At 45.5% G+C, this 25,249-nt stretch overlaps 1 protein-coding gene and 1 pseudogene across 1 annotated transcript in view; one reads left to right on the top strand and one right to left on the bottom strand.

The window, feature by feature from the left end:
• Positions 1–12,742: 12,742 nt before the first annotated feature.
• LOC139229206 (tight junction protein ZO-3-like) overlaps positions 12,743–25,249 on the top strand; it is a 47,176-nt gene continuing 34,669 nt past the window's right edge. The window contains exons 1-7 of the mRNA XM_070860862.1: positions 12,743–12,794; positions 14,133–14,257; positions 19,197–19,299; positions 21,808–22,336; positions 22,930–23,033; positions 23,914–24,076; positions 25,005–25,104. Of these exons, the coding sequence (XP_070716963.1) occupies positions 12,747–12,794; positions 14,133–14,257; positions 19,197–19,299; positions 21,808–22,336; positions 22,930–23,033; positions 23,914–24,076; positions 25,005–25,104 (1,172 nt within the window). The 5' untranslated portion in view covers positions 12,743–12,746. The remainder of the gene's footprint in view (positions 12,795–14,132; positions 14,258–19,196; positions 19,300–21,807; positions 22,337–22,929; positions 23,034–23,913; positions 24,077–25,004; positions 25,105–25,249) is intronic.
• Positions 20,433–20,611, bottom strand: LOC139229406 (U2 spliceosomal RNA; annotated as a pseudogene).

Genomic DNA, 25,249 nt, shown 5'->3' with positions numbered 1-25,249 from the left:
TCATGTGCTTAATAACTGTGCACTTACATAAAGCGAGCAGACCAGCTGTACTGCCTGACACTTCAACAGCCTCCTATTTGTATTCTGTTATCACTAGCACATCACCCCCAATTGAAGTCAGTCCATTTTTAACCCTTACTCACCTAGGTGCTCAAAGTGTCATCGGTGAGTATAACCGACGGGCCAGAGATCATTGCCCATCTCATACTACCCTGAATATAATATAAGAACATAAGAACATAAGAATTAGGAACAGGAGTAGGCCATCTAGCCCCTCGAGCCTGCTCCGCCATTCAACAAGGTCATGGCTGATCTGGCCGTGGACTCAGCTTCACTTACCCGCCTGCTCCCCATAACCCTTAATTCCCTTATTGGTTAAAAATCTATCTATCTTTGACTTGAAAACATTCAATGAGCCAACCTCAACTGCTTCCTTGGGCAGAGAATTCCACAGATTCACAACCCTCTAGGAGAAGAAATTCCTTCTCAACTCAGTTTTAAATTGGCTCCCCCGTATTTTGAGGCTGTGCCCCCTAGTTCTAGTCTCCCCGACCAGTGGAAACAACCTCACTGCCTCCATCTTGTCTATCCCTTTCATTATTTTAAATGTTTCTATAAGATCACCCCTCATCCTTCTGAACTCCAACGAGTAAAGACCCAGTCTACTCAATCTATCATCATAAGGTAACCCCACATTTCCGGAATCAGCCTAGTGAATCGTCTCTGTACCCCCTCCAAAGCTAGTATATCCTTCCTTAAGTAAGGTGACCAAAACTGCACGCAGTACTCCAGGTGCGGCCTCACCAATACCCTGTACAGTTGTAGCAGGACCTCCCTGCTTTTGTACTCCATCCCTCTCGCAATGAAGGCTAACATTCCATTTGCCTTCCTGATTACCTGCTGCACCTGCAAACTAACTTTTTGGGATTCATGCACAAGAACCCCCAGGTCCCTCTGCACCGCAGCATGTTGTAATTTCTCCCCATTCAAATAATATACCCTTTTACTGTTTTTTTTTCCAAGGTGGATGACCTCACATTTTCCGACATTGTATTCCATCTGCCAAACCTTAGCCCATTCGCTTAACCTATCCAAATCTCTTTGCAGCCTCTCTGTGTCCTCTACACAACCCGCTTTCCCACTAATCTTTGTGTCATCTGCAAATTTTGTTACACTACACTCTGTCCCCTCTTCCAGGTCATCTATGTATATTGTAAACAGTTGTGGTCCCAGCACCGATCCCTGTGGCACACCACTAACCATCGATTTCCAACCCGAAAAGGACACATTTATCCCGACTCTCTGCTTTCTGTTAGCGAGCCAATTCTCTATCCATGCTAATACATTTCCTCTGACTCCACGTACCTTTATCTTCTGCAGTAACCTTTTGTGTGGCACCTTATCAAATGCCTTTTGGAAATCCAAATACACCACATCCATCGGTACACCTCTATCCACCATGCTCGTTATATCCTCAAAGAATTCCAGTAAATTAGTTAAACATGATTTCCCCTTCATGAATCCATGCTGCGTCTGCTTGATTGCACTATTCCTATCTAGATGTCCTGCTATTTCTTCCTTAATGATAGTTTCAAGCATTTTCCCCACTACAGATGATAAACTAACCGGCCTATAGTTACCTGCCTTTTGTCTGCCCCCTTTTTTAAACAGAGGCGTTATATTAGCTGCTTTCCAATCCGCTGGTACCTCCCCAGAGTCCAGAGAATTTTGGTAGATTATAACGAATGCATCTGCTATAACTTCCGCCATCTCTTTTAATACCCTGGGATGCATTTCATCAGGACCAGGGGACTTGTATACCTTGAGTCCCATTAGCCTGTCTAGCACTACCTCCCTAGTAATAGTGATTGTCTCAAGGTCCTCCCTTCCCACATTTCCGTGACCAGCAATTTTTGGCATGGTTTTTGTGTCTTCCACTGTGAAGACCGATGCAAAATAATTGTTTAAGGTCTCAGCCATTTCCACATTTCCCATTATTAAATCCCCCTTCTCATCTTCTAAGGGACCAACATTTACTTTAGTCATTCTTTTCCGTTTTATATATCTGTAAAAGCTTTTCCTATCTGTTTTTATGTTTTGCGCAAGTTTACTTTCATAATCTATCTTTCCTTTCTTTATTGCTTTCTTAGTCATTCTTTGCTGTCGTTTAAAATTTTCCCAATCTTCTATCTTCTGCCTTTACCTCATTGACATTGGCAATGAAACCCTAATCCACTCCATTGTGATACCCAGGCTTGGGAACTCCAAAGCTCAAATTCAGCCAAAGCTCCACCACCTGTATCCCATCTCGAACTCAGCCTCACTCACCTGTTACCCCTGACCCCATTAACATTCACTGGTTCTCTTCCCTGCAACACATCAACTTCAAACTCTTTCTATGTCTACAAATCCCTCCATGGTCTCACCCTCGTCCCACCCTACCTCCAGCACCTCTATGTCCCTGCTCGAAACTCCATTTTACCGATTTTGGCTGGCTGCACCTCCTCCTCCTGCTCCATTAGCCATTGCACAGCCTTTCCGTCATGGCCATATTCCCTGCTACGGTCTGCTATAGCCCCTCCCCCTTGCTTCCTCCCTATTCTCACCTTTCAAACCCTCCTGAAAGTCTTTCTCTTTGACCTAGTATAGTATTAGGCGGTCCCGCGTGTCGAGGATGACCCACTTCCACACCAAAAAGGGATGAGTTCACAGGTGTTTCAATGAGAAACCTGAAATTCCAGGCCCCGAACTACATATTGAAGATGCCTGTGCGTGGATTCTTTTAACGTGGGTTGGCCGTTGCACACCAGCCACCACACGGGTTTGACAGAGCTAGGTCTTGATCCAGTGGCAAGGGATAACCAAGACGACTGGAGGCCAGTTCTGCTGCACGGGCCTAGTGTGCACACATGCTCCTACTATCCAGAGATCGCAGTGTGGGCTGGCTCGTGCTGCCCCAGGGCCCTCGCCTCTACTGGGCCCTGTGTAATAACAAAAGCAGTCTAGTGTAATGGGGAAAGGGAATAGATTTTGTCAGCCTTGCTCACTGGTAGCACTCTCGCCCCTGAGTCATGGGTTCAATTCCCACTCCAGAGATTCGAGCGCATATTTAGGCCGAGACGCACAGTGCCAGTGCCGAGGAGTGTAGCATGGTCGGAGGTGCTGTCTTTCCAATGAATCTTCAAACCGACGCCTTGTCTGCTCTTTCGGGTGGGCGTAAAAAATCCCACGGCCACTATTTGAAGAGCAGGAAAATGCTCTCCAGTGTCCCAGGCCAGCATTTAAACCACACTCGACTTTGCTAAAAACAGATTCATTTGACATCATCACTTTGCTGTTTATGGGATCTTGCTGTGTGAAAAACATCTGCCGCATTTCCAACATTACAACAGTGACTACACGTCAATAATACTTCACTGGCTGTGAGTTTATGAAAGTTGCTGAATAACAATACATGTGTGGTTGGTCTGTATTCCTGGAATATCGAAGGTTCAGGTGTGATTTAATGGAGGTTTTTAGGATTTTGAAAGGAACTGTTTGACCATGTCATTGTTCACCTCCCCTAACTCTCTGCCTCCTGCTACTCATTGCCCATTCCCCCGACACCACCCACCTCCCCCCACCTCCGCCATGAAGTGCCTCACCAATTTTTGCTCCATTGAAGCTTTTTGTACAAATGCAAGTTATTTACAATCAAGGCCTTTGTCTGAAAAATCATCCTTCATGGCTGTTGTTGTTTTGAAAGTTCTTCCTACATGGTAAATGTAGGAGTCAGGAGGAAGAGAACGGGAAATGAAGAGGTTTTAAACCTTTTCAAATACATTTCATTTTGTTTCTCGACATATAAATGTATGGGTTGGATTTTCAGTTGTCTATAGCCTCAGTTAGCGGCCAGACGAGCGTTAATGGGAGCGATGCGCTCAGCGACCGGGAGTACAGCTTTTAGCGCCCCGACGGAAAATTCATTCAAGGCTCACCGGGGGCGCAAACCATTAGCGCCCAGCTGCTGACGATCACTCCGATCCTGGCATCAGTCCTGGTGCAACGTTCATGTTTGCGCCCTGGTCGGTAAATTCGGTGCTTGTGCCTCATTGAAAGCCCGCCAGTAACAACGTCTGGAAAAACAGTGGGTCCAGGCTTGCAGAGTCGTTAACTTGTGGCTTATTAAAGGGATGAGGAAGCGCTTCCCTCGGAGGTCACAGTCAGTGCAACGTTTACACACAGCACGGTGCGCGAGTCTCAGTCACAGTCAGTGCAACGTTTACACACAGCACGGTGCGCGAGTCTCAGTCACAGTCAGTGCAACGTTTACACACAGCACAGTGCGCGAGTCTCAGTCACAGTCAGTGCAACGTTTACACACAGCATGGTGCGCGAGTCTCAGTCACAGTCAGTGCAACGTTTACACACAGCACGGTGCGCGAGTCTCAGTCACAGTCAGTGCAACGTTTACACACAGCATGGTGCGCGAGTCTCAGTCACAGTCAGTGCAACGTTTACACACAGCACGGTGCGCTAGTCTCAGTCACAGTCAGTGCAACACAGTGAGCCTCTTAGTTTGCAGCGGCAGACACACATAACATACAGTTTGAAAACAAGTGATTTTGAAAACTTTAGGGGGTGCATTATTATGCTGCACCTTTAAGACTCGGCTTTTCCCGGGATCTGATTTGGAGTTCCGCACATGCGCAATGGGCCTGCAAAATGTACCGACCAAACTAGCGCTATCGCCCCCCCACCCCCACCCAGCTCTGGTGTGCAATGGCTGACTTATCACCCCTGTCAAATTCTGATGAATTTCTGGGCGGGAGGCGCAAACCTTTTCAAGGCGCTAAAAGTAGCGCTTCGCCTGGATTAACGCCGCAACAGAGGCGCGACCGAATTTCTCCCCCTATGTTCTTTCTGTCTTTCTCCCTGCTCTCCTGAAGGGGTTGGCTTTCACTCGGGTCCAGTTCCACAGGTTCCAGCAGCCCTTCCGTACTTGTCAAAAAGACCATTCTTTATGTGTGAGCCTGGACAGTGAATTTCTGCACCCCAGTTGCTGTTCCAGATGAGATTTATAACTCAGCACAGATCGCCCTAGCACCTTTCTGACCTGTGTGACACAACTAATAACTTATTAAACTCATGGAGCCATCGATGGTGCTCATACATATGTTGTGAGCCCAGCCTCCTCTTGCACCCTTATTGTTGCCATGAGTTCATTTACTTTTTTATTCGAATCATAGAATTTTACAGAAGCGACAGAGGCCTATACCGGCTCTTTGAAAGAGCTATCCAATTAGTTCCCCCGCTCTTCCCCATAGCCATGCAAATTTTTCCTTTTCAAGTGCATGTCCAATTCCCTTTTGAAGTTTACTATTGAATCTGCTTCCACCACCCTTTCAAGCAGTGCATTCTGTATTTCTGTGCCTTTGATAAGGCTGTTGCTGCTATTTATTACTGTTTTACATTAGTGTTTGTATTTTGTTGGATTGTGAGCTGAAAACTGGAAGAAAACCGGGGGAGTGGCATTTCCATTGACCTGCCCGACTCAAAGGGTTAAATTCTGGGTAATAATTTCTTATTCAAGCTGCACAGATGCTAGAGACTGTCAATTATTCAATTCCTACAAAAGACTTAAGTAAAGCTGTAAATCCGTTCAATTCACCTTTGGGCTGAGCACCTTAATCAATAGATCTAGGTTTCAGCCCAGGTCCCACAGGTACAGGACCCCACCTAGGGTGAAAACAGCCAGAGAGATCACAAGGTAAATCAATTGGAAAATCACAGCCAGAAATAGAAAGTGCTGGAAGTGCATACAAGGTCAGTCGGCACCCGTGAAGAGAAAAGACAGATTAACATTTTGGGCCAATCCCTTTCTTCATAACAGGAAAACAAATCCCAAGCAAACATTTTAATAGGGTGAGGAAAGGGGTGGGGAGATACTCCAAGCACAGAGAGGACATTAATCAGTTGAATAACCTGTTGTAATGTATTTGCATCATGGGTTCTTTGCTATTAAGAATTAGTTGGTTTATTAACAAAGGTTTAACAATCACAGTACACATTACCAGTTCATCAACTGCATCATCATTATCATAGGCAGTCCCTCGAAATCGTGGAAGACTTGCGTCCACTCTAAAAGTGAATTCTTAGATGACTGAACAGTCCAATACGGGAATTACAGTCTCTGTCACAGGTGGGACAGACAGTCGTTGAAGGAAAGGGTGGGTTGGAAGTCTGGTTTGCCGCACGCTCCTTCCATTGCCTGCGCTTGTTTTCTGCATGCTCTCGGCGACGAGACTCAGCGCATTACCAGTTCATCCACTAGGCTCAGAACTGCATACCTCAACGTAGATGACCTAGACCCAACTGACTGGGGTTTTATTGAGTCTTGTGAACATCACGTGACTGGCTAAGCCACTCAGAATGCAACATCTCTACAACTATTTTAAATATAACTTTAAATCAAGTGCCCCTTTTGGTAAGGGCACTAGAACCCACAAATTTTTAAATAAAACGTTAAAGGAAACTTAGATCAAATTAAAATTTGGTTGCCGGGAGTAATGATGCACTCCAGTCCCTCCGGTGCCCCCCTCTAGCGGAAGGCCATGAGCGTACCGGTGGACAGCGCGCAACAGCACTGCAACTATTTTAAGTTGAAACATTAATACAAGTGCCCCCTTATTAAAGGGGTACTAAAACTGACACATTAAACAAATTAAACTTTGGACATTAAAATAAATCAAATTAAAATTTGGTTGCCGGGGTGATGATGCACTCCAGTCCCTCCGGTGCCCACCTCTTGCAAAAGGCCGCGAGCGTACTGGTGGACACCGCATGCTCCATTTTCAGGGACACCCTGGCTCGGATGTAGCAACAACTCTACAACTATTTTCTTGTAGCAACAGCTCTACAACTCTTTTTTTGTTGTAAACAAAATTAAACAGTTAAATCAAGTACCCCCTGATCTGGGGGACACTCCAAACACTTTTCAAGTGCCCTTTTTCTTTGGGTGATTTTTTTTTGTTTGTTTGGGTTTATTTTGGGCACTAGAAACACAAATGTTACAAGTGCCCCTGATTAAAAGGTGGGGGACACTGAAAACGTCAATAAAAACAAATTAAACTTTAAAACATATAAAATCAAGTTAAAATTTGATTGCCGGGTGTGATGATGCATTCCAGTCCCTCCGGCGCCCACCTCTTGCGGAAGGCCGCGAGCGTACTGGTGGACACTGCGTGCTCCATTTTCAGGGACACCCTGACTCGGAGGTAGCAACAACTCTACAACTATTTTGTTGTAACAACAGCTCTACAAACCTGTGAGCATACTCACAGGTGCATATATAAATGTGCCAGTGAGCTTGGTGTTTAAAAGCCTCTAGATTGTAGAAGGAAGGAAAGATTGATTGAGACAAGGAGGTCCAGTGTCAGGTCCTGGGAAAGAATAAAAGGTGAGTCTTGATTTCAGCACAGTGAAGAGAGTATAGATAGGGCAGGGTATTTGGAGCTTAAGAGCAACAAGAGAGGAAAGTTCAGAGGCATACTGACCATAGTAGCATTGATAAAATAGAGAGACAAGAACGATTGTGACAGAGAGAGACAAAGGCTAAAAGTGAGAGGGATCATCTATCACACCACAAGCTTTCGCTAATCTATAAAATGCTATCAAATTCTTACAAGGCTTGACAGGGTAGATGCAGGGTAGAGGCTGGGGAGTCTAGAATTTGGGGGTCACAGTCTCAGAATAAGGGCTCGGCCATTTAGGACTGAGATGAGGAGAAATTTCTTCACTCAAAGGGTTGTGAATCTTTGGAATTCTCTACCCCATAGGGCTGTGGATGCTCAGTCATTGAGTATATTCAAGGCCGAGATCGATAGATTTTTGGGATTCAAGGGGATAATGCAGGAAAGTGGAATTGAGATAGAAGATCAGCCATGATCTTATTGAATGACGGAGCAGGCTCGAAGCTCAAATGGCCTACTCCCGCTCCTAATTCTTATGTTCTTATAAAGATTTAGAACTGTCTCACAAATGGTAATAATGGAGGGTTTGAGTTGGAGTTCAGTGCCGCTGTCATTTTCTATCCAACTCCAGCCACCCAAGGCTGGTACAGAACACTGCTTTGAAAAAAACAATGATTAAAGTCTGTTGCCTAAGTTTAGCATGCTGTTAGCACAGATACTTCATCAGTCAGACAGCTAGCCTTTCACTCAGGACAGCTAGCTCTTGGAATATAGCTTCCGGCACTGTACTGAAAAATCATGGCCTAAACACCAATTTTCTCTTCCCCGTTCTGTCTGCTTCTCTCCTGATGGTGCAATTTTTTTCTGGTGTATGGTACTCTGGGTGCCAGCTGTTCTCTTCATGTGAGAACCTAGACAGTGACTCTTCAACTGAGGAAGGCATCAAAGCCAAGCCCAATTCTGTATCACCTGACATGTACACACATGAACAGCAGAGATCACTGTTAGTGATCAGAAGTACAAACCACAAAATCACAGGATAATTAAGGATGAGGAAGGCCATTCGGCCCATCTGTGTCCATCCATCTCTGAATCCCGACAGCTTAGAGTTTAACTAATAGCCTTTCGTGTGGAACTTTATCAAAATCCTTTTGGAGTTTCGGGTTTTGCCACGTCATGGGGCTTACAACAGTCAACTTGGGTTGTGACTTCCTCAAAGGAGGTTCGTCAGGCAGGACTTTCTGCTGTTAACCAGATTATTGTTGTACAGATAATCCTCAAATTTACTCCTGATAAATGTTCCGTCTAAGCTGCGCAGCTGTGTGGCCATGCATTAATGGACAAAGCCCCGGGCAGGTCACTCACTGGCTGTAAATACTGCATGTACATGTAAATTTAAAGGGCCTGTGCATTAAAACAGGCCACTCAGAACGAAGTGCATCTTACAGGGACCTTGCTCCTGATAACTGATCCCGTTGTTTTACAGAGAAGGAAGTAAGAGTAATGCGCCTGTAGTTTCCTGTATCTTTTGTCACTCTTTTGAATACGGGCAACACATTAGCCTGTTTCCAATCTATTGGCAGCTCCCCAATGTCCATTGACTCCCCCGTAATGATTGTCAGTACTATTATGTCTGTAATGTACTTATGAATGACTCCATGAGGCAATGTGTTGTACTCAAACTGTAGTGACCTTGGTCCTTTATTCCTAACTCCAGAGTGAGGCAGCCGTATGGTGGCTCCCCTTTTATACAGCCCCTGCCACCAGGGCAGGACAGGAAACCCCGGCCTCCACCAGTTGCACCCTCTAATGGTGCCAGCATGTATATACACAGTGTAAACCTTATTGATAGTACATCAGGTAAACAAGTCTCCATCTTATGCAACTATACAGTGACTACACAGAGAGTATATCAATAGTCTGCATATATAACAAGTACCTCACAGATCTCCTCAGCACTCTGGGACAAATACCTTCTATCTCTGGGGATGTATTTGTTTTGAGCCGTTTTAACCTGCCTAGGACTTACATCTCATGTATAATTACTCCTCTCCCACCGTAGACCAGGGCACTGAGCCCAATTGTCGTGGCCCAATTGCTGCCCCATTTGAGATCAGCTGACCCACCACAGAACAAGGAGTGAACCCGGGACTACTCTGCACGGCCCAGGATAATTCTGACGGGATTGGACAAATTCTGACGGGATTGGGCAAATTCTGACGGGATTGGGCAAATTCTGACGGGATTGGACAAATTCTGATGGGATTAGACAAATTCTGACGGGTTTGGACAGGTTAGAGGCAGGAAGAATGTTCCCGTTGCTGGGGAGTTCCAGAACCAGGGGTCACAGTCTAAGAATAAGGGGTAAGCCATCTAGAACCGAGATGAGGAGAAACTTCTTCACTCAGAGAGTGGTTAACCTGTGGAATTCTCTACCACAGAAAGTTGTTGAGGCCAGTTCGTTAGATATATTCAAAAGGGAGTTAGATATGGCCGTTACAGCCAAAGGGATCAAGGGGTATGGAGAGAAAGCAGGAAAGGGGTATTGAGGGAATGATCAGCCATGATCTTATTGAATGGCGGTACAGGCTCGAAGGGCCGAATGGCCCGCTCCTGCAGCTAATTTCTATGTTTCAATGTTTCTAGTACCACACGTGGCAGTGTATTTCATGCCTGAGCCATCACAGTGAACTCTGAATGGAGGCCTAGCTATCTGAACTTCCATTTCTTTGGGTGTAAGAACAGCTTGCTGGTTGGCAATAGCTGCACCATCCTTGCAGCACATGGCCCAACAAAACTGATTTGATTATCTCCAATTATAATCTCGACAACCACAAGTAATCGACCAGAAATTCTCATTAGATTTTGTTATTGCATTGCTGCTGTGTTATACCAAGAGTCTCGCCTGGGGCAAGATTCTGTTTTCCAGATTGTTGACCAATTCTGTGCTGCACAACAGCTTCCCAGCTTCAAAGAAAATGTTTCTAGCCATTTTTATATTGGCTACAGCCCCAGGCACAGAAATCACTCAGTCGGCACAGCACCAAAGATAAACCTGTCATATTTAGTTAAGGCTGGCAGCACAAGTTGGGAGTACTTTTTTTAAAATTCAGTCAGGGAATGTGGACATTGCCGGTAAGGCCAGCATTTATTGCCCATCCCGTACTGCCCTCGAGTAGGTGGTGAGCCGCCTTCTTGCATACAACTGAGTGGCTTGCTAGGCCATTTCAGAGGGCAGTTAAGCGTCAACCACGTTGTGGTTCTGGAGTCACGTATAGGCCAGACCGGGTAAGGACGGCAGATTTCCTTCACCACTGGCCAGGATAAATGGAGTAGGTGGCCATGTGTGGACAGGAGAGGAAAGATTCCAACAGGGATCACCGAACAATGATCAGGAGCAGGAACCCTGGATGATTTGTCCTCTCCTTGCCCACGACAATGTGGCTAATTGAAGCATCTGAACTGCTTCCTGAGATCAAGTAATTGAACACAGACCTCTGGCCTTCTGACCTGTATGGCTCAGACTCCACCAGGTGCTACACTTACCCACTGAGCCACTGAGGGAGCAGGTTAGAAGGAAACGCTTTCACATTCTCAGGGCATCCCAAAATGCTTCATAGTTGATGAATGACCTTTAAACTGCAGTCACTGTTTTCTAGGCAAACCCAGCAATTTGTGCACAGCAAGATGCCACTCGCAGCAGTGAGATAAATGACCAATGAATCTGTTTTGGTGGTGCTGGTTGAGCGACAATTGTTGGCCAGGATTCCAGGGGAAATCGCTACTCCTCTTCGAATAATGCCATGGGATCTTTCACATCCACCCCAAGAGGCAGACGGGTTCAAGGTCTCATCTGAAAGATTGCAGATCCGACAAGGCAGGACTCCCTCAGCACTGCACTGCAATGTCAGTGTAGTTCTGGATATGCTCAAGCTCTGGAGTGTGTCTTGAACCCACGACCGTCTGATTTAGAGGTAGGAGTGCTACCAACTGAGCCGAGCTGATACTTGAACAAATTTGAAGTGAGGCTGGAAATATTCCTCTCTCTTTCCCCTCCCCCCCTCAACCCCACCCAGTTTGGTAGGTAGTTGGTGTTTGTTGTGCCCGTGCTGAGGAACTGATGTTAGAGTCACTTGGGAAAAGTACTGAAGCTGAGTGGGTTAAATAAAGACATTGCTACTGCACAGGAAGTTATAGTTTCAACCTTGCTGGAACAATGGGTCTGACATTCCTGGAATGCACTGGCTTCTGGTTGTATAATGTTGATTGGAGGATAAGATTGCTCTCTGGAGTTTGCTGTTCTATTAACTTTGTGGTCAGAGGAGAATATCTTTCTCTATCTCTATATACTTGAGGGTATTAGAAAGAATGAAATACTTTATTGATATAGCATCGTATATTTAATTTCAAACTGATTCACTTTAGCAAATTACTTTTTGCAAGGCAGTGACTGTTGTTCTATAGCCGATCCCACAAACAATTACATAAATTACCAGTTCATTTGTGCTTGGTAGAGGAATGTTATCTGGAACATGGGGTCATTCCCTGCTTTTTGTGCCATGGATCTTTAATATCCACTTCAACCAGCAGAATAGGCCTCAATTTAACCGCTGACAATGCAGTATTCCTTCAGTTCCACACTGCCGTGTCTGCCTGGATTATATACTCAAGTCTGGGAGTGGAATTTGAACCCACGACCTTTGTGATTCTGAGGTGCTACCAAAGAAAGTTATATAGCAAATGCTCAACTGTGTAATGAAGGCTTTGTGTTGTAGTAAAATATTCCAGCCGCTGTGATTCAGTTGGAAAATTTGCTGTCAATGTTAAACTGAGCAACACAGGCAAGAAAGATTCAGGTTCCATCAGCAGGGGTGGCAATTGCGGTATTTCAGGATCAGGGGAAGGAAGTCAGCCAAGACAGCCACTACTGATTATATATACTGAGTCCTGCTGGAAAGTGCGTTTGTCTGGGCCTCAGGTGAGGCACAGCTGTGATGGCTGAGGAGCCTGCCAACACCCACTAACTATATACGCTCAGACATTAAGAATATGCAATTGAGCGGCATAAAGGAGGGCACCTAGAACCCATTGTACCATACCCTAGCAAAGGTTAGTACCCAGCAAAAGTCAGTGCCTGGACTGTACCCCAGGAAGAGACAGCCCCAGGGGAACCATACCCCAGCCGAGGAGGATTCATCGTCCTCAATGGGGAAGTGGGAAAAAGAGCAGTAAAAAGGTTGCTTCATTGTAACTTTAATTTAATAATAATCTGTATTATCTTCACAGCTCAGGGAGATGGAGGAAACTCTGATATGGGAGCAGCACACCGTGGCAATACAGCGGGTAAATCACATTCTTTAGTCTTTCCATTCAGCCCACCAATCCTACTCTTGCCGCAGACCACTTACAATCTATCCTATCCCGGACTCTACCTCACCTGCTCAATGTCCATCCACAGTCCCTGTACACTCTGTATATCATGGACCATACCCAACTCATTTAATTCCTGAAGGGAATATTCTGTTCTCAATATTCCCTGATCCCCAGTGGGAGGAGCCAGTGAACGATCAATCCACCCCCCCCCACTGATTTGATTATTGTTACAGATGGTGTGTAAAGAAGACAAACTCACCTCTTAAAAAAGGAAAGGATGCAGCGGGAGTAAACAAGGGTGTTTTAAGTCACGTTTACATTCATTGTTGTTTTAGTTCAAATTCCAGAAGACTTGTTCCCAGGGTTTGCACGGCTAAACCCGGCTCCCTTATCCCAGGAATAGACTCATACAGCACAAAGAACTGCTCCCAGGATAAGTGAGCCAGATTTAGCTTTACTGTGATTAAAGCAGCAGCACTGTGCTCAGTGACCCTCCCTCCCACCAATATCTGGGGCCCCCACCATTTTGGGGAGGATGTTGAAATGGGCGACCCAGCCACCCACCGAGTATAGGTGGAACCTCAATCGCACGTGCAAGTCGAGGCAGTGATGTCAATGGGATCACGGTGTACTTTGGAAGTACCAATGGGCTGAACGTATGCCGGGCATGCTCTGCCCATCAATCCTCACCACCGGGTGGCCTAACCAGCGATCTTAAAGGGACCGCAACTGGTCACTCAAATAAAGTGCTTTAAAAAAAAAGGTTTGGAAATTATTTTTACCAAACCGGGTATAAGAGGTTTGTAAATGATTTCTGTAGGACCAGGAGCAGCAATAATTCCCCACCTGGTCTCACAAAGCTCCCCACCCTCGATACCCAACCCACTGCAGCTCTCCCCAGGATCACTGCCCCCTCCCCAACCCTTACCGGCACTAGCTGGGTTCCACAGTGGATCACCGGATTTCTCCCCCCCTTTGCTCAGCAAGCTGCTAAAGAGGCCCGGGCAGCTCACAGACAGAAATGTTAATGGATCACTTCCATCAGGCAGGAGAACCCCATTTCCATTGGCTCAGTGTAAAATGGGCTGCCGAGGCACTATCAGCCGTTCTGTGCTACTGCTCAAGTAGAGTTCCACCCCCATTATGTCAATTATAGAACAATGAAGTGCAAGGTAAAGGTCCCTCTACATTCTCCCCAACACTGCCTCAGCCCCAACCTCAGCAAAGCACCTCTTACTGCATCCATTCGGCATTCATTTCATTCCCCACACCAACTATCTGGCTGTAGTAATTTTTCGTTTTCTGCAGGATTCAAAGATAGGATTTGGCATCGCAATATCCGGAGGGACGGACAAACCCAACAGCAGCACTGGAGAAACTGCCATTCTGGTTTCGGATGTCGTTCGGTCGGGACCAGCTGAAGGGAAGATCCTGTGAGTAAAAAGATCCCTCAGTCAGGGTTCTTCGATCCACAAGTTAAAGAGGCAGAGATGTTGGGAATAGTTCTCGATATGTGTTGTACCTGTATGTTGTTAATTGAACACTAGAATGCCCCCTAATGGGAGTAAGTATATTGTAGCAATTACCCGTACAATTATTGTTGGTTATGTCGAAATGGGATGTTCCGGAGATTCTGAAATTAAAGTAGGCATTACATTGTTACACCAACTTGAGTGTTTATTCAAACATAACAGTTAAAAAAAATTTGTTGCTGGGATGTGGGTGTCGCTGGCAAGGCCAGCATTTATTGCCCATCCCTAGTTGCCCTGGAGAAGGTGGTGGTGAGCCGCCTTGAACTGCTGCAGTCCGTGTGGTGAAGGTACTCCCACAGTGCTGTCAGGGAGGGATTCCAGGATTTTGACCCAGTGACGCTGAAGGAACGGCGATATATTTCCAAGTCAGGGTGGTGTGTAACTTGGAGGGGAACTTGAGGGCAAGTGATGGTGTTCCCATGCACCTGCTTCCCTTGTCCTTCTAGGTGGCAGAGGTCACGGGTTTGAGAAGTGCTGTCGAAGAAGCCTTGATGAGTTGCTGCAGTGCGTATTGTAGATGGTGCACACTGCAGCCACGGTGCTCTGGTGGTGGAGGGAGTAAATGTTTAAGGTTGTGGTCTCTTTCAGTTGAAGCGACTCTTAATTCTGGAGCAAAGCAGCGCAAAGAATGGCTCATTATAGCTCATCAGTAACTCATCACATTGTACTCCTGGTCATCACAACCATTCATTTCCTTGTGGTTCATCTGGGCTAAACCTGGATATGAAACAATCAGCAGGCTCTAAGTGCAGCTTAAAATAAACAGACATCCTAACTACAGAACTTCACAACAGTGGCTGGAAGGACAGAGAAAGAGCAGGAGGAGTTGTGACTGAAATGATTCAGGCTCCTTCTCAGAGAACGTTAATGATTATGAGAATAACTAGCTTTTTGGCAATAAAAAAAACTCCTGTAAAGGCCGCTTCTTCCATTTCTTTTGTTGGCTCTCCTCATCCTGTAACCATCTTGGCCCATAAGGGCAGCCAGACAATCTACTCCCAGACCTCTGCATCCCGTTGCTAAGTAGCCAGTGACCGAGAATGATTGTCCCTCCATTTAGCTGAGATAGGGGACTCGAATTCCAGAGCATCGTGAGAGCAACCCTTAGCCACACTCAAAGGTTGTAAAATACTGTGCTGTCAAAATCCAGCCATCTTCAATTCACTTGCTTTAACGTGAGCTCAACGCAGGATACAAATGATCCCTCTTACATCCCTGCACAGTCAATAAGAATCCAAGAGATTTCTTGATCATTTTTGTGCTAATTGAGGTGACGGATGTCGGTGGTGGAGAATCAAACTACTTTTTCAATTCCGCTCCCGCTACACTCCCTGTTCAAACATTACCAGGTCAGATACAGCACAGGTTAGACGCAGAGTAAAGTTCCTTCTACAATGCTCCATTCAGTGCTCCCAAGTCAGGTATAGTACGGATTAGATACAAAATAAAGCTTCCTCTACACTGCCCCATCAAGCACTCCCGGGTCATGCACAGCACAGGTTAGATACAGAGTAAAGCTCCCTCTACACTGTCGTATCAATACAACCTCAACTCCATAAGAATGCCCCCTTCCGAGCCAGTATGGCATTTTTCCAGCACACACCATGTGAGGGGGCCTGATTCAACATCCGCAGGGGTGACGGGCTGGTGATCAGAAGCAGGAAACATGGCTGATACCTTCCTCACTTGTTAGAGGCCAGGAACAGCGCTCGCTCATTGCCACCCCAGCTAAGATCAGCTAACTTAGCACAGAACATAAACCACACCTGAGACAGTTGGAACAGGACAGTGCCTTTACCTACTAAGGTATCTAGGGGGCATAGAAACATAGAAACATAGAAAATAGGTGCAGGAGTAGGCCATTCGGCCCTTCAAGCCTGCACCACCATTCAATATGATCATGGCTGATCATTCACCTCAGTACCCCTTTCCTGCTTTCTCTCCATACCCCTTGATCCCTTTAGCCATAAGGGCCACATCTAACTCCCTCTTGAATATATCCAATGAACTGGCATCAATGACTCTCTGCGGCAGGGAATTCCACAGGTTAACAACTCTCTGAGTGAAGAAGTTTCTCTTCATCTCAGTCCTAAATGGCCTACCCATTATCCTAAGACTGTGTCCCTTGGTTCTGGACGTCCCCAACATCGGGAACATTCTTCCTGCATCTAACCTGTCCCGTCCCGTCAGAATCTTATACGTTTCTATGAGATCCCCTCTCATCCTTCTAAACTCCAGTGTATAAAGGTCCAGTTGATCCAGTCTCTCCTCATATGTCAGTCCAGCCATCCCTGGAATCAGTCTGGTGAACCTTCGCTGCACTCCCTCAATAGCAAGAACATCCTTCCTCAGATTAGGAGACCAAAACTGAACACAATATTCAAGGTGAGGCCTCACCAAGGCCCTGTACAACTGCAGTAAGACCTCCCTGCTCCTATACTCAAATCCCCTAGCTATGAAGGCCAACATGCCATTTGCCTTCTTCACCGCCTGCTGCACCTGCATGCCAACTTTCAATGGCTGATGAACCATGACACCCAGGTCTTGTTGCATCTCCCCTTTTCCTAATCTGCACCTCCCCTTTTCCTAATCTGACACCTCCCCTTTTCCTAATCTGGCACCTCCCCTTTTCCAGGTGGAGGGTGAACTGACCCACACTAACAAAAAACTTCAAACTCCAAACCATGCACAGAAAGAAGTTGAATTAACTTTATCCAATAATGAACTGAGACACCGAGGACAGGATGGTCCCAGATTCAAGTCTCTGTCTGTCTGATCTCAGCCTGAGCAGCAGTTGTACAGCAGTATTTACCTCCACACTATTACCTTCAGGAGAGGGGAAATCACACTGGGTTCCTGCTCACAAGTGTATGTGTGTGTGTGTAGAGGATGGGGTGGGGGGGGGTGGGGGGGTGCGGAGTTGGACCTTGCGGGTGACACAGAGCAGGCGGTGAGCCGTTGGTCGCTGTTTCACGCTCCGCCCAGTATTTAGTTCCACTCACTTCAATAGAACGGATTATTGGGCTTGTTGTATAATGGGCAGCAAATGCGACTCCACCCGTGTTCAATTTCAACCTCACTGAGCGAGGACAGGATTGGGCTTTGGTGTAATGCCGTCTGTGGGAGCACAGTCCCACATTTCTGAACTCTTTGCTTCAGCACGCGGTCTGAAATTTGGATTAAGAAAACAGGAAGATTGGAAGTTTGGATCGAAAGAGACTGTTAGACAATGTGGTGCCTTTCAGCCATTGGTGGCAGTTTTGAGGGCCTGGTCTTCAAACACTCTTTTTGATGAAAAGAGTGTTTGAAGACTAGGCCATCCAAACTGCCACCAAGCTCATGGTCTACAGGGCTGTAGTAATACCTGCCCTCTTGTATGGCTCAGAGACATGGACCATGTACAGTAGGCACCTCAAGTTGCTGGAGAAATACCACCAGCGATGTCTCCGCAAGATTCTACAAATCCCCTGGGAGGACAGGTGCACCAACATCAGCGTCCTCATTCAGGCTAACATCCCCAGCATTGAAGCACTCACCACGCTCGATCAGCTCCGCCTGGCAGGCCACATAGTCCGTATGCCAGACACGAGACTCCCAAAGCAAGTGCTCTACTCAGAACTCCTTCATGGCAAATGAGCCAAAGGTGGGTAGCGGAAACGCTACAAGGACACCCTCAAAGCCTTCCTGATAAAGTGCGACAGCCCCACTGACACCTGGGAGTCCCTGGACCAAGACCGCCCTAAGTGGAGGAAGTGCATCCGTGAGGGCGCTGAGCACCTCGAGTCTCAACGCCGAGAGCATGCAGAAATCAAGCGCAGGCAGCGGAAGGAGCGTGCGGCAAACCTGTCCCACCCACCCTTTCCCTCAACGACTATCTGTCCCACCTGTGACAGAGTCTGTGGCTCTCGTATTGGACTGTACAGCGACCTAAGAACTCACTTCAGGAGTGGAAGCAAGTCTTCCTCGATTCTGAGGGACTGCCTATGATGATGATGATTTCAGCCATTGAAATGAGTAACTGGTCATTGTCTGGATGTTAAATATTTGAGTACCTTGGAACTAAACGATGTTAAATATTTGAGTACCTTGCTATGGTGGGAATAATAGTAATTCATGACTAAACGATGTTAAGATTTGATGACATCTGTATGTTAATTATTTGTATGTATCATCGATACTATCTATGCATGCCGATCACCTGGTTTGTGTACAGTAATTCACATCGTCTGTATGTTAATTATTTGAATGTACCATTTATTACTATGTGAGGAAAGTATCTGGTAACTCAGTTAGCAGTTCAGAATAGTAATTCAGAAAGCAGTTAGCCGTGATTTCAGAACAATTCTACATCGTCTGCATGTCAATTGTCTAAATGTACTATGCAAAGAAATAAGAGTTCAAAGGCTTTTTCAGTATAAAGATGAGTTTGACATTGGACTGCCCAGACAGACCCCGAAATCTCGGAATCACAAGCAGCCACGGAACTCGGAGCAAGCTAGAGCTGTCTTTGTGAAGTATCTCAGTAACTTCCATACTGGGTTTGTTTAGTATGAAGGTTTAAATAAAAGACCCGATCCTGCCTTTACTACAACTGAGTTTGTGCGTAATTCGATGTTTAAAGCAACAAAGCGAAAAGAGCAAGATAGCCTTACAATACCGTCTCGGGTGGAATACTCTGGCAACAGTCTGTATCTGGACTCCCGCATCAACCAGCTCGAGTACCACATCAGTGCCATCCGGAGAGGAGAGGAGACATTTGGCACAAAGTTTATCTCGTGATAAGAAATGTTGTGCTGTTGAAATGTTTCCCACTTTAATTTGAATGGTTCTCCCTTTTCAGGATAAAGGACAGGATTGTTATGGTGAATGGCGCTTCCATGGAAAATGTGCCCTCTTCGTTTGCCATCCAGTGTCTAAAGAGTTCTGGAAAATCTGCTAATATTGTGAGTGTCAAAGGGCTCTGTGCAGACCCGAGGCAAAGATTCCTTTTACTCTGAAATATCTACTGTATCAGTTTGCTCTGGGTTACAATAGTATTGGACTAACAACCCAGAGGTCGTGAGTTCAAATCCCACATGGCAAATTGCAGAATTTAATTCAATAAATCTGGTCATTTTTGGACCAGTACCAGAATAAAACACCACACAAGCTGCCGGGCTGTGAGAAGAACCCAACTGATTTAGTAACTTCCCTCAGGGAGAGATCTGCCACTGCTTAGCTGGTCTGGCCTATTTGTGACCCCATTCTCACTACATGGTTACCTTAATACCCTCAGGGCAAACAAGCATGGGTAATAAATACTGGCTTGTCAGTTTTGGCCACATTGTAAGAACAAATGTTTTTAAAGGTTTAATAGAAGAGAAAGAAAGAATCACATGCAGTGTTCCCTGGAATCTGCACTTTGTTCCGGCAGCCTGTTTCTTTTACTATACGGTCCCATTAACTTTCTGCGCATACGCAGTATTTACAGTGTAAAAGCCGGTGAACGGCCTGTTGGGATTTTTCAGATTACTGCACAGTCATGCACGCGTGCACCTTAGCGGGAACGTTGCTTGCATGTATATAGCACCTTCCACGATCTCACATGTCCTAAAGTGCTTCACAGCCAACAATGTAATTTTGAAGTGTAGCCACTATTGTAATGCAGCAGTCAATTTGCACACAGCAAGAGGGCACAAACAGCAATGAAATAGATGACCAATTCTGCTGCTTTCATGATGCTGACTGAGGGAGAAATTACACCCAAACTGTCCTGTTCTTCTTTGAATAGAGCCATGTGATCTTTTATGAGAGGGACTTAGTTTAATCCAAAAAATGACACCTCTCGCAGTACTGCAGTGAAGTGTCAGCTGAGATTTTATACTCAAATCTGGAGTGGGGCTTGAGCCCATGAGGTGATAGTGCTATCACTGAGTCAAGGCTGACACATTAGTAGCACTGTTTTTATAAGTATTATTAGAATAATGCAACGGTTGCGCATCTCATTTTTTTTAATCCAATTTCTTTCCAGATCAACTCTAATGCCAAAGATCACTTTGCGCCAATATATTTGATCTTAGGCCAAAAGGCCGAGAGGCGAAGTTGCACCGTTCCTGGAAATATTGCAATATCAGGTCGGTGCATGGAGTGGACGGGGCAAGCCCCTGATCCAGCTCCCTGTCCAAAAATCAATTCAATATCATGTCCCCATAGGGGATATTAAACTGATAAGAACAGATACTACACTTGATCTTAGCCAAAAGGCCGAGAAGCGCATCTCATGCACTTATCACAGTGCTCCTGGTTAGGGAGGGAACAATGGGTCAAAATTCCTTCTCCTGATCACTATCCAGCCACACTTGCTGGAAAGTGTGTGTGGATATGGGCTCAGTTGTGAGATCTGTCATGGTCAATCAGCCTACCAACACTCAAGTCTAGATTTTCTGATTAGCATTATTTTATACTGTACTGATGATTTAATTTAAACAGTTTAAAATTACAGTGATCAGAAAAAGCTTCACTGTTTAGGATCCCACATGATGGATGGCCAAATGGGGACTGTGGTGGAGGATCGATGGTGCCCATGAACCCAGTCCCTCGCAAGAGTCAGAGTCATGAGGTGGGGAGAGGAGAAAAATAACAAGAGGAACTCAGTACAAAGAACCAAAAAGGGACAGGATGCTGCTAGTTCTTGCCAGGTTTCCACTAAATCTTTTAGCTTTTGTCCAATAAAAAGGAAATCTATTCTTTTTTTAAGTAACTCACTAATGGAATGAGAAGTCAAATTTCTTAAAAAGATATTGCGATTCACTGCACTATAAACCTCCTGAGGCTTCTTTTGTAAACTTACTGCCAGATGTACAGCATCAATAAAAAACTACAATTTCTCCCCTGTGACATTTTAACCAAATGTGGGAGCTTTCCTTTTCTTAGGCTCTACTTAAGTTTCAGAAGAACTTAAGAATTTTATAGGAACAGGAAAAGCCTATCAGGCCCGACAGAGCAATCTCTTTTCAGAGATCAACCTCACCTACTGCCCTTCTCACCATTCAATAATTCCGTGAATCCCCCGGAGTGCGGATACCCACCCGGAATGTGGGTCGGAGTTGGGGCTGTAATGTTGCAGCACCGATTCTCCAGCCCACACTTCCTGGAAGCCCTGATCCCCACTGGGAATGCTGGATCGTGGGATTTAGCCTCCCATCTCGCTCTAGAAACACATCTAATTGTCCCGTGATCCTAGTTATACTGTACACTTCAATCACCTTCCCTGGTAACTTATGCTACACTTCTGTAATGCTTTGGGTGAGAAGGTTTTGGCCAACCTCCAATCTGACTCCAAACTTCCTCATCGCTAACCAGCGAGGTTTGCCTGTGTGTAGTTTTGGATATTACCAGTTTCGATGTGCAGTTGCTTGAATCGGGTGCTGGGTGATCTCATGCTGACTAATGGTTATGCCCCTTCTTTTCAGACAGTGAAGAGGCCTCGTAAAATACAGCTTCCTGTGACGAACGCAGCACCACCAACAGGATCCTTCTATTCCAACCGTTCAAATCGATCGGACTATGCACACAACGATGCCTCCGATGAGGATGAGGACTACGATCCAGTTGGCAGGAGGCTACGAAGGATTCAGAACCAAAATCTGTACCATGACAGTAATGACTATGACCAGAACTCTGGCAGAAACCACAGCTACGATAGAACTCCCAGTCCCTCAAGGAGCTATGATCAAACTCCCAGCCCTGCCCGCAGCTACGATCGAACTCCCAGTCCTGCCCGCAGCTACGATCGAACTCCCAGCCCTGCCCGCAGCTACGATAGAAGTCCCAGCCTTTCCAGGGGCTACAACAACCAAGATTACAATGATAGGGAGTACAGACGAAAATACAGCTCAGTTGGCAATCACCGTGATGAGTTTGAGCACCCCAACAGCCACAGTGACCCTGCCGTAAAGAAACCCATTAAGAGTTTCCTTATCAAAAATAATACAAACGAAGGTGAGAGAGATTTCTGTCAACGGAAAACCAGAATCCAAAGTGTGGAAGCATTTCTCGTGTTGCTCGCTGTGAATCACCGAGGGCTGCTCACTCTGAATCATCTTCAGGGTAAACATGTTTGGAAAAGTGATGACCTTTGGATGTGACTGTAGGGGACGGTGTAGGTACTCAGTCACTAGCTAGCACAGACAAGGTGTCACTGACATCACCATCTCCATAGCAAAAGCCGAGTGTGTGGCAACTAACTCCACGGCCTTTTCCTTTTCCTCGAAAGGGGTGAGGGGTTTAAAGCTGGGAACCCCCGTCCCTCCGGTGGGCTAGCTTTGGTAGGCATTATGCACCAATTTGTCCTGCAAAAAAACAGGGCCTTGCTCACCGAGGTGCAGAGTGCAGTCACATATTTATGTTGCTATATGATCGTTTTGCTTTTAATAAACTTCTCTCTAAAAGAATAAATTGGGCTGCATAGGTCCCGTTTTAAATCAGAATACAAGAGCAGGGAAATGGGGTTGAAGTTTTGTTAATGCCAATGGGTTATCAGCATTTCCGAACCTGACTTCCGAACTACCTTTGTGCATCATTTTATCCCACAGAATACGGCTTGAGGTTGGGGAGTCAAATTTTCATTAAACACATGTCATCGAATGGCCTTGCCTCAAAGGAAGGGGTCTTACAGGAGGGAGACATCATACTGAAGGTAAAATATCCATTTTCAACGGTCAGAGAGCTATTCATTAATTAAGATAATAGATTGTATTTGCAGATCCCCAGGAGGGGGTCCCAGCCCAGCAATGAAGTGATTCTGCGATGCCACATTATCAGTGCAAGCAGCACTTGCAAAGAGCGTGGATCTGAGAATCACAGAGCAAATGGGTCCAGGTCAGAATTACAACAGTGTAGCATTAATTCCATGACCTGTGCTCCCTGCAAGCACTGTTTTCTACTGGCATTGTGGGATCAATCCTCCAGAGCCATTGTCCAATGGCTTCGACTCCCTATTTAGCTCAAGATCACCATGGATTTCCAGTGAAGGAATTACCTACTGCAGCTATTGCAGAGCAGGGGTTGCTGGAGGACGGTGGTGCAAAGAGAAATATAATAAAAATCAATTTGTTCAACCCCTTACATCTCAGTCCAGTCGTTGCCCAGTGCCTTCAACCCATTAATGGGATTTCCAAATTACACAACCTGTACATGACAGAAAAGACATTAACTTCATCTTCCCTGATCTTGCTGGGACACTAGCAAATAGAGGGTGGGCAAAGGGCTCACATACCAGGAACGCAAAATGAGGAAGTAAAGAGTAAGAAAGGAAGTCAGGGAAATATTTTAGGAATTAATTACTAAGAAAAGGCATTAAAGTGGAAAGTGTAAATGGGGTTTGAAAAATATTAGATGCTGATCTGGAGAGAGAAGGGATTGAGCAATATGTGAGACGGTCAGTTGGTAGAGTTGAGACTAATCTAAATAGGGACAGCCTTGTTGGACCTAATGGCCTATTCTAAATAGCTTCATGTTCTTAACAGATGATTTGTGGAGGAGGTGACAGTGATGGACCATTTTCTCTGTCTGTCTAGATTAATGGTATAGTGACTGAGAATATATCGCTGGAAGATACGAGGACACTAATTGAGAAGTCGGAGGGGGAGCTGAGGTTGATGGTTCTTCGGGATAATGAACAGTTTCTGATCAATGTTCCTGATATGGCAGACAGTGAGGAAAACAACTCTGGCCTAGACGGTAAGTGAGTAAACCACAAACACATTACTGTTATACCATGTTTGAATTTTAACCCTTCAACAGCCAGCAGGTCCAGAGAAAACCCGGTTTCCATGTTTTAAAAGTTTTCATTTCACACACTGTGGCATGGAAATACACACTAATATTACAGTAATAAATCTACTGTAACATAAAGCTATGATAGAATTCCCTTGGGGGTTCCCCAATCTCTCACTGTAACTGTGGCAGAAAGTCATTGGAAGCCCCTGAACAACAATGTAAACGACTGTTTACTCCATTTCTACAGGGTTTCTGCTGATTTTCCACCAAAGTTTACATTCTGCTCACTCTGTCCTCCATTTATCTCATTGTCTCTGTCTTCTCTTCTTTTCATTTCTCTCTCAGTTAGATCCTATTACGAACTATACTAAAACCTTGAAATGAAATTGCCGATATTAGCATGCAGATGGTTAATATATTTGGAGGACATTCCTGCCCCATCTAAAATAAATGAGCCGACAACACCACTAAAATATTGAGCGGAGGAATGATCGATAAACATACCTTAACATCACAGACAGTCATTTCCAGTCGGATATCTTTTTCATCTTTAAAAATGGGAGGTGTTACCTTGTGCCAGGTACAAACTGGACATGGGCAGAATTCAAAGGTGGGGGAAGGTGGGGGGGTCAGCGGGATCAAGGTTTGAGTGCTGCTATGTGTTTGGTTCCAGCTGACTCCTCCACAAGACAGAGCAGTAAAAGGAAAACTATAAACACAGGCTTTTGATGTCAATTATTATTTTCTAGAATTTCTGGCTAGTCCAGTTAAAAACCACATTGCCTGCCCCATATCCCGTCGGACAGAAATGTGGCTTTGTTTCCCCAAAAGAGATCGAAAATAAAGCTCTAGTTTCAAATAGTTCTGATTATGTGTATTTTTTGCACAGATATTTCAAACATGGAGCCCGAACGTTTAGATTCACCCAGTGAGAGTCTGTCAAAAGACATTGCGGCGTATCCTACCAACATAATGAAGAGCACTGGAAGGTGAGCGCTTTACACAGCACTGGACGGTGAGTGTTTTACACAGCACTGGACGGTGAGTGTTTTACACAGCACTGGACGGTGAGTATTTTACACAGCACTGGACAGTGTGTGTTATACACAGCACTGGAAGGTGAGTGTTTTACAC

Source organism: Pristiophorus japonicus, chromosome 18 (assembly GCF_044704955.1).
Source record: "Pristiophorus japonicus isolate sPriJap1 chromosome 18, sPriJap1.hap1, whole genome shotgun sequence".
NCBI lineage: Eukaryota > Metazoa > Chordata > Chondrichthyes > Pristiophoridae > Pristiophorus > Pristiophorus japonicus.
The sequence above is the reverse complement of the archived record's forward strand: the minus strand, read 5'-3'. Positions and strand labels throughout refer to the sequence as shown.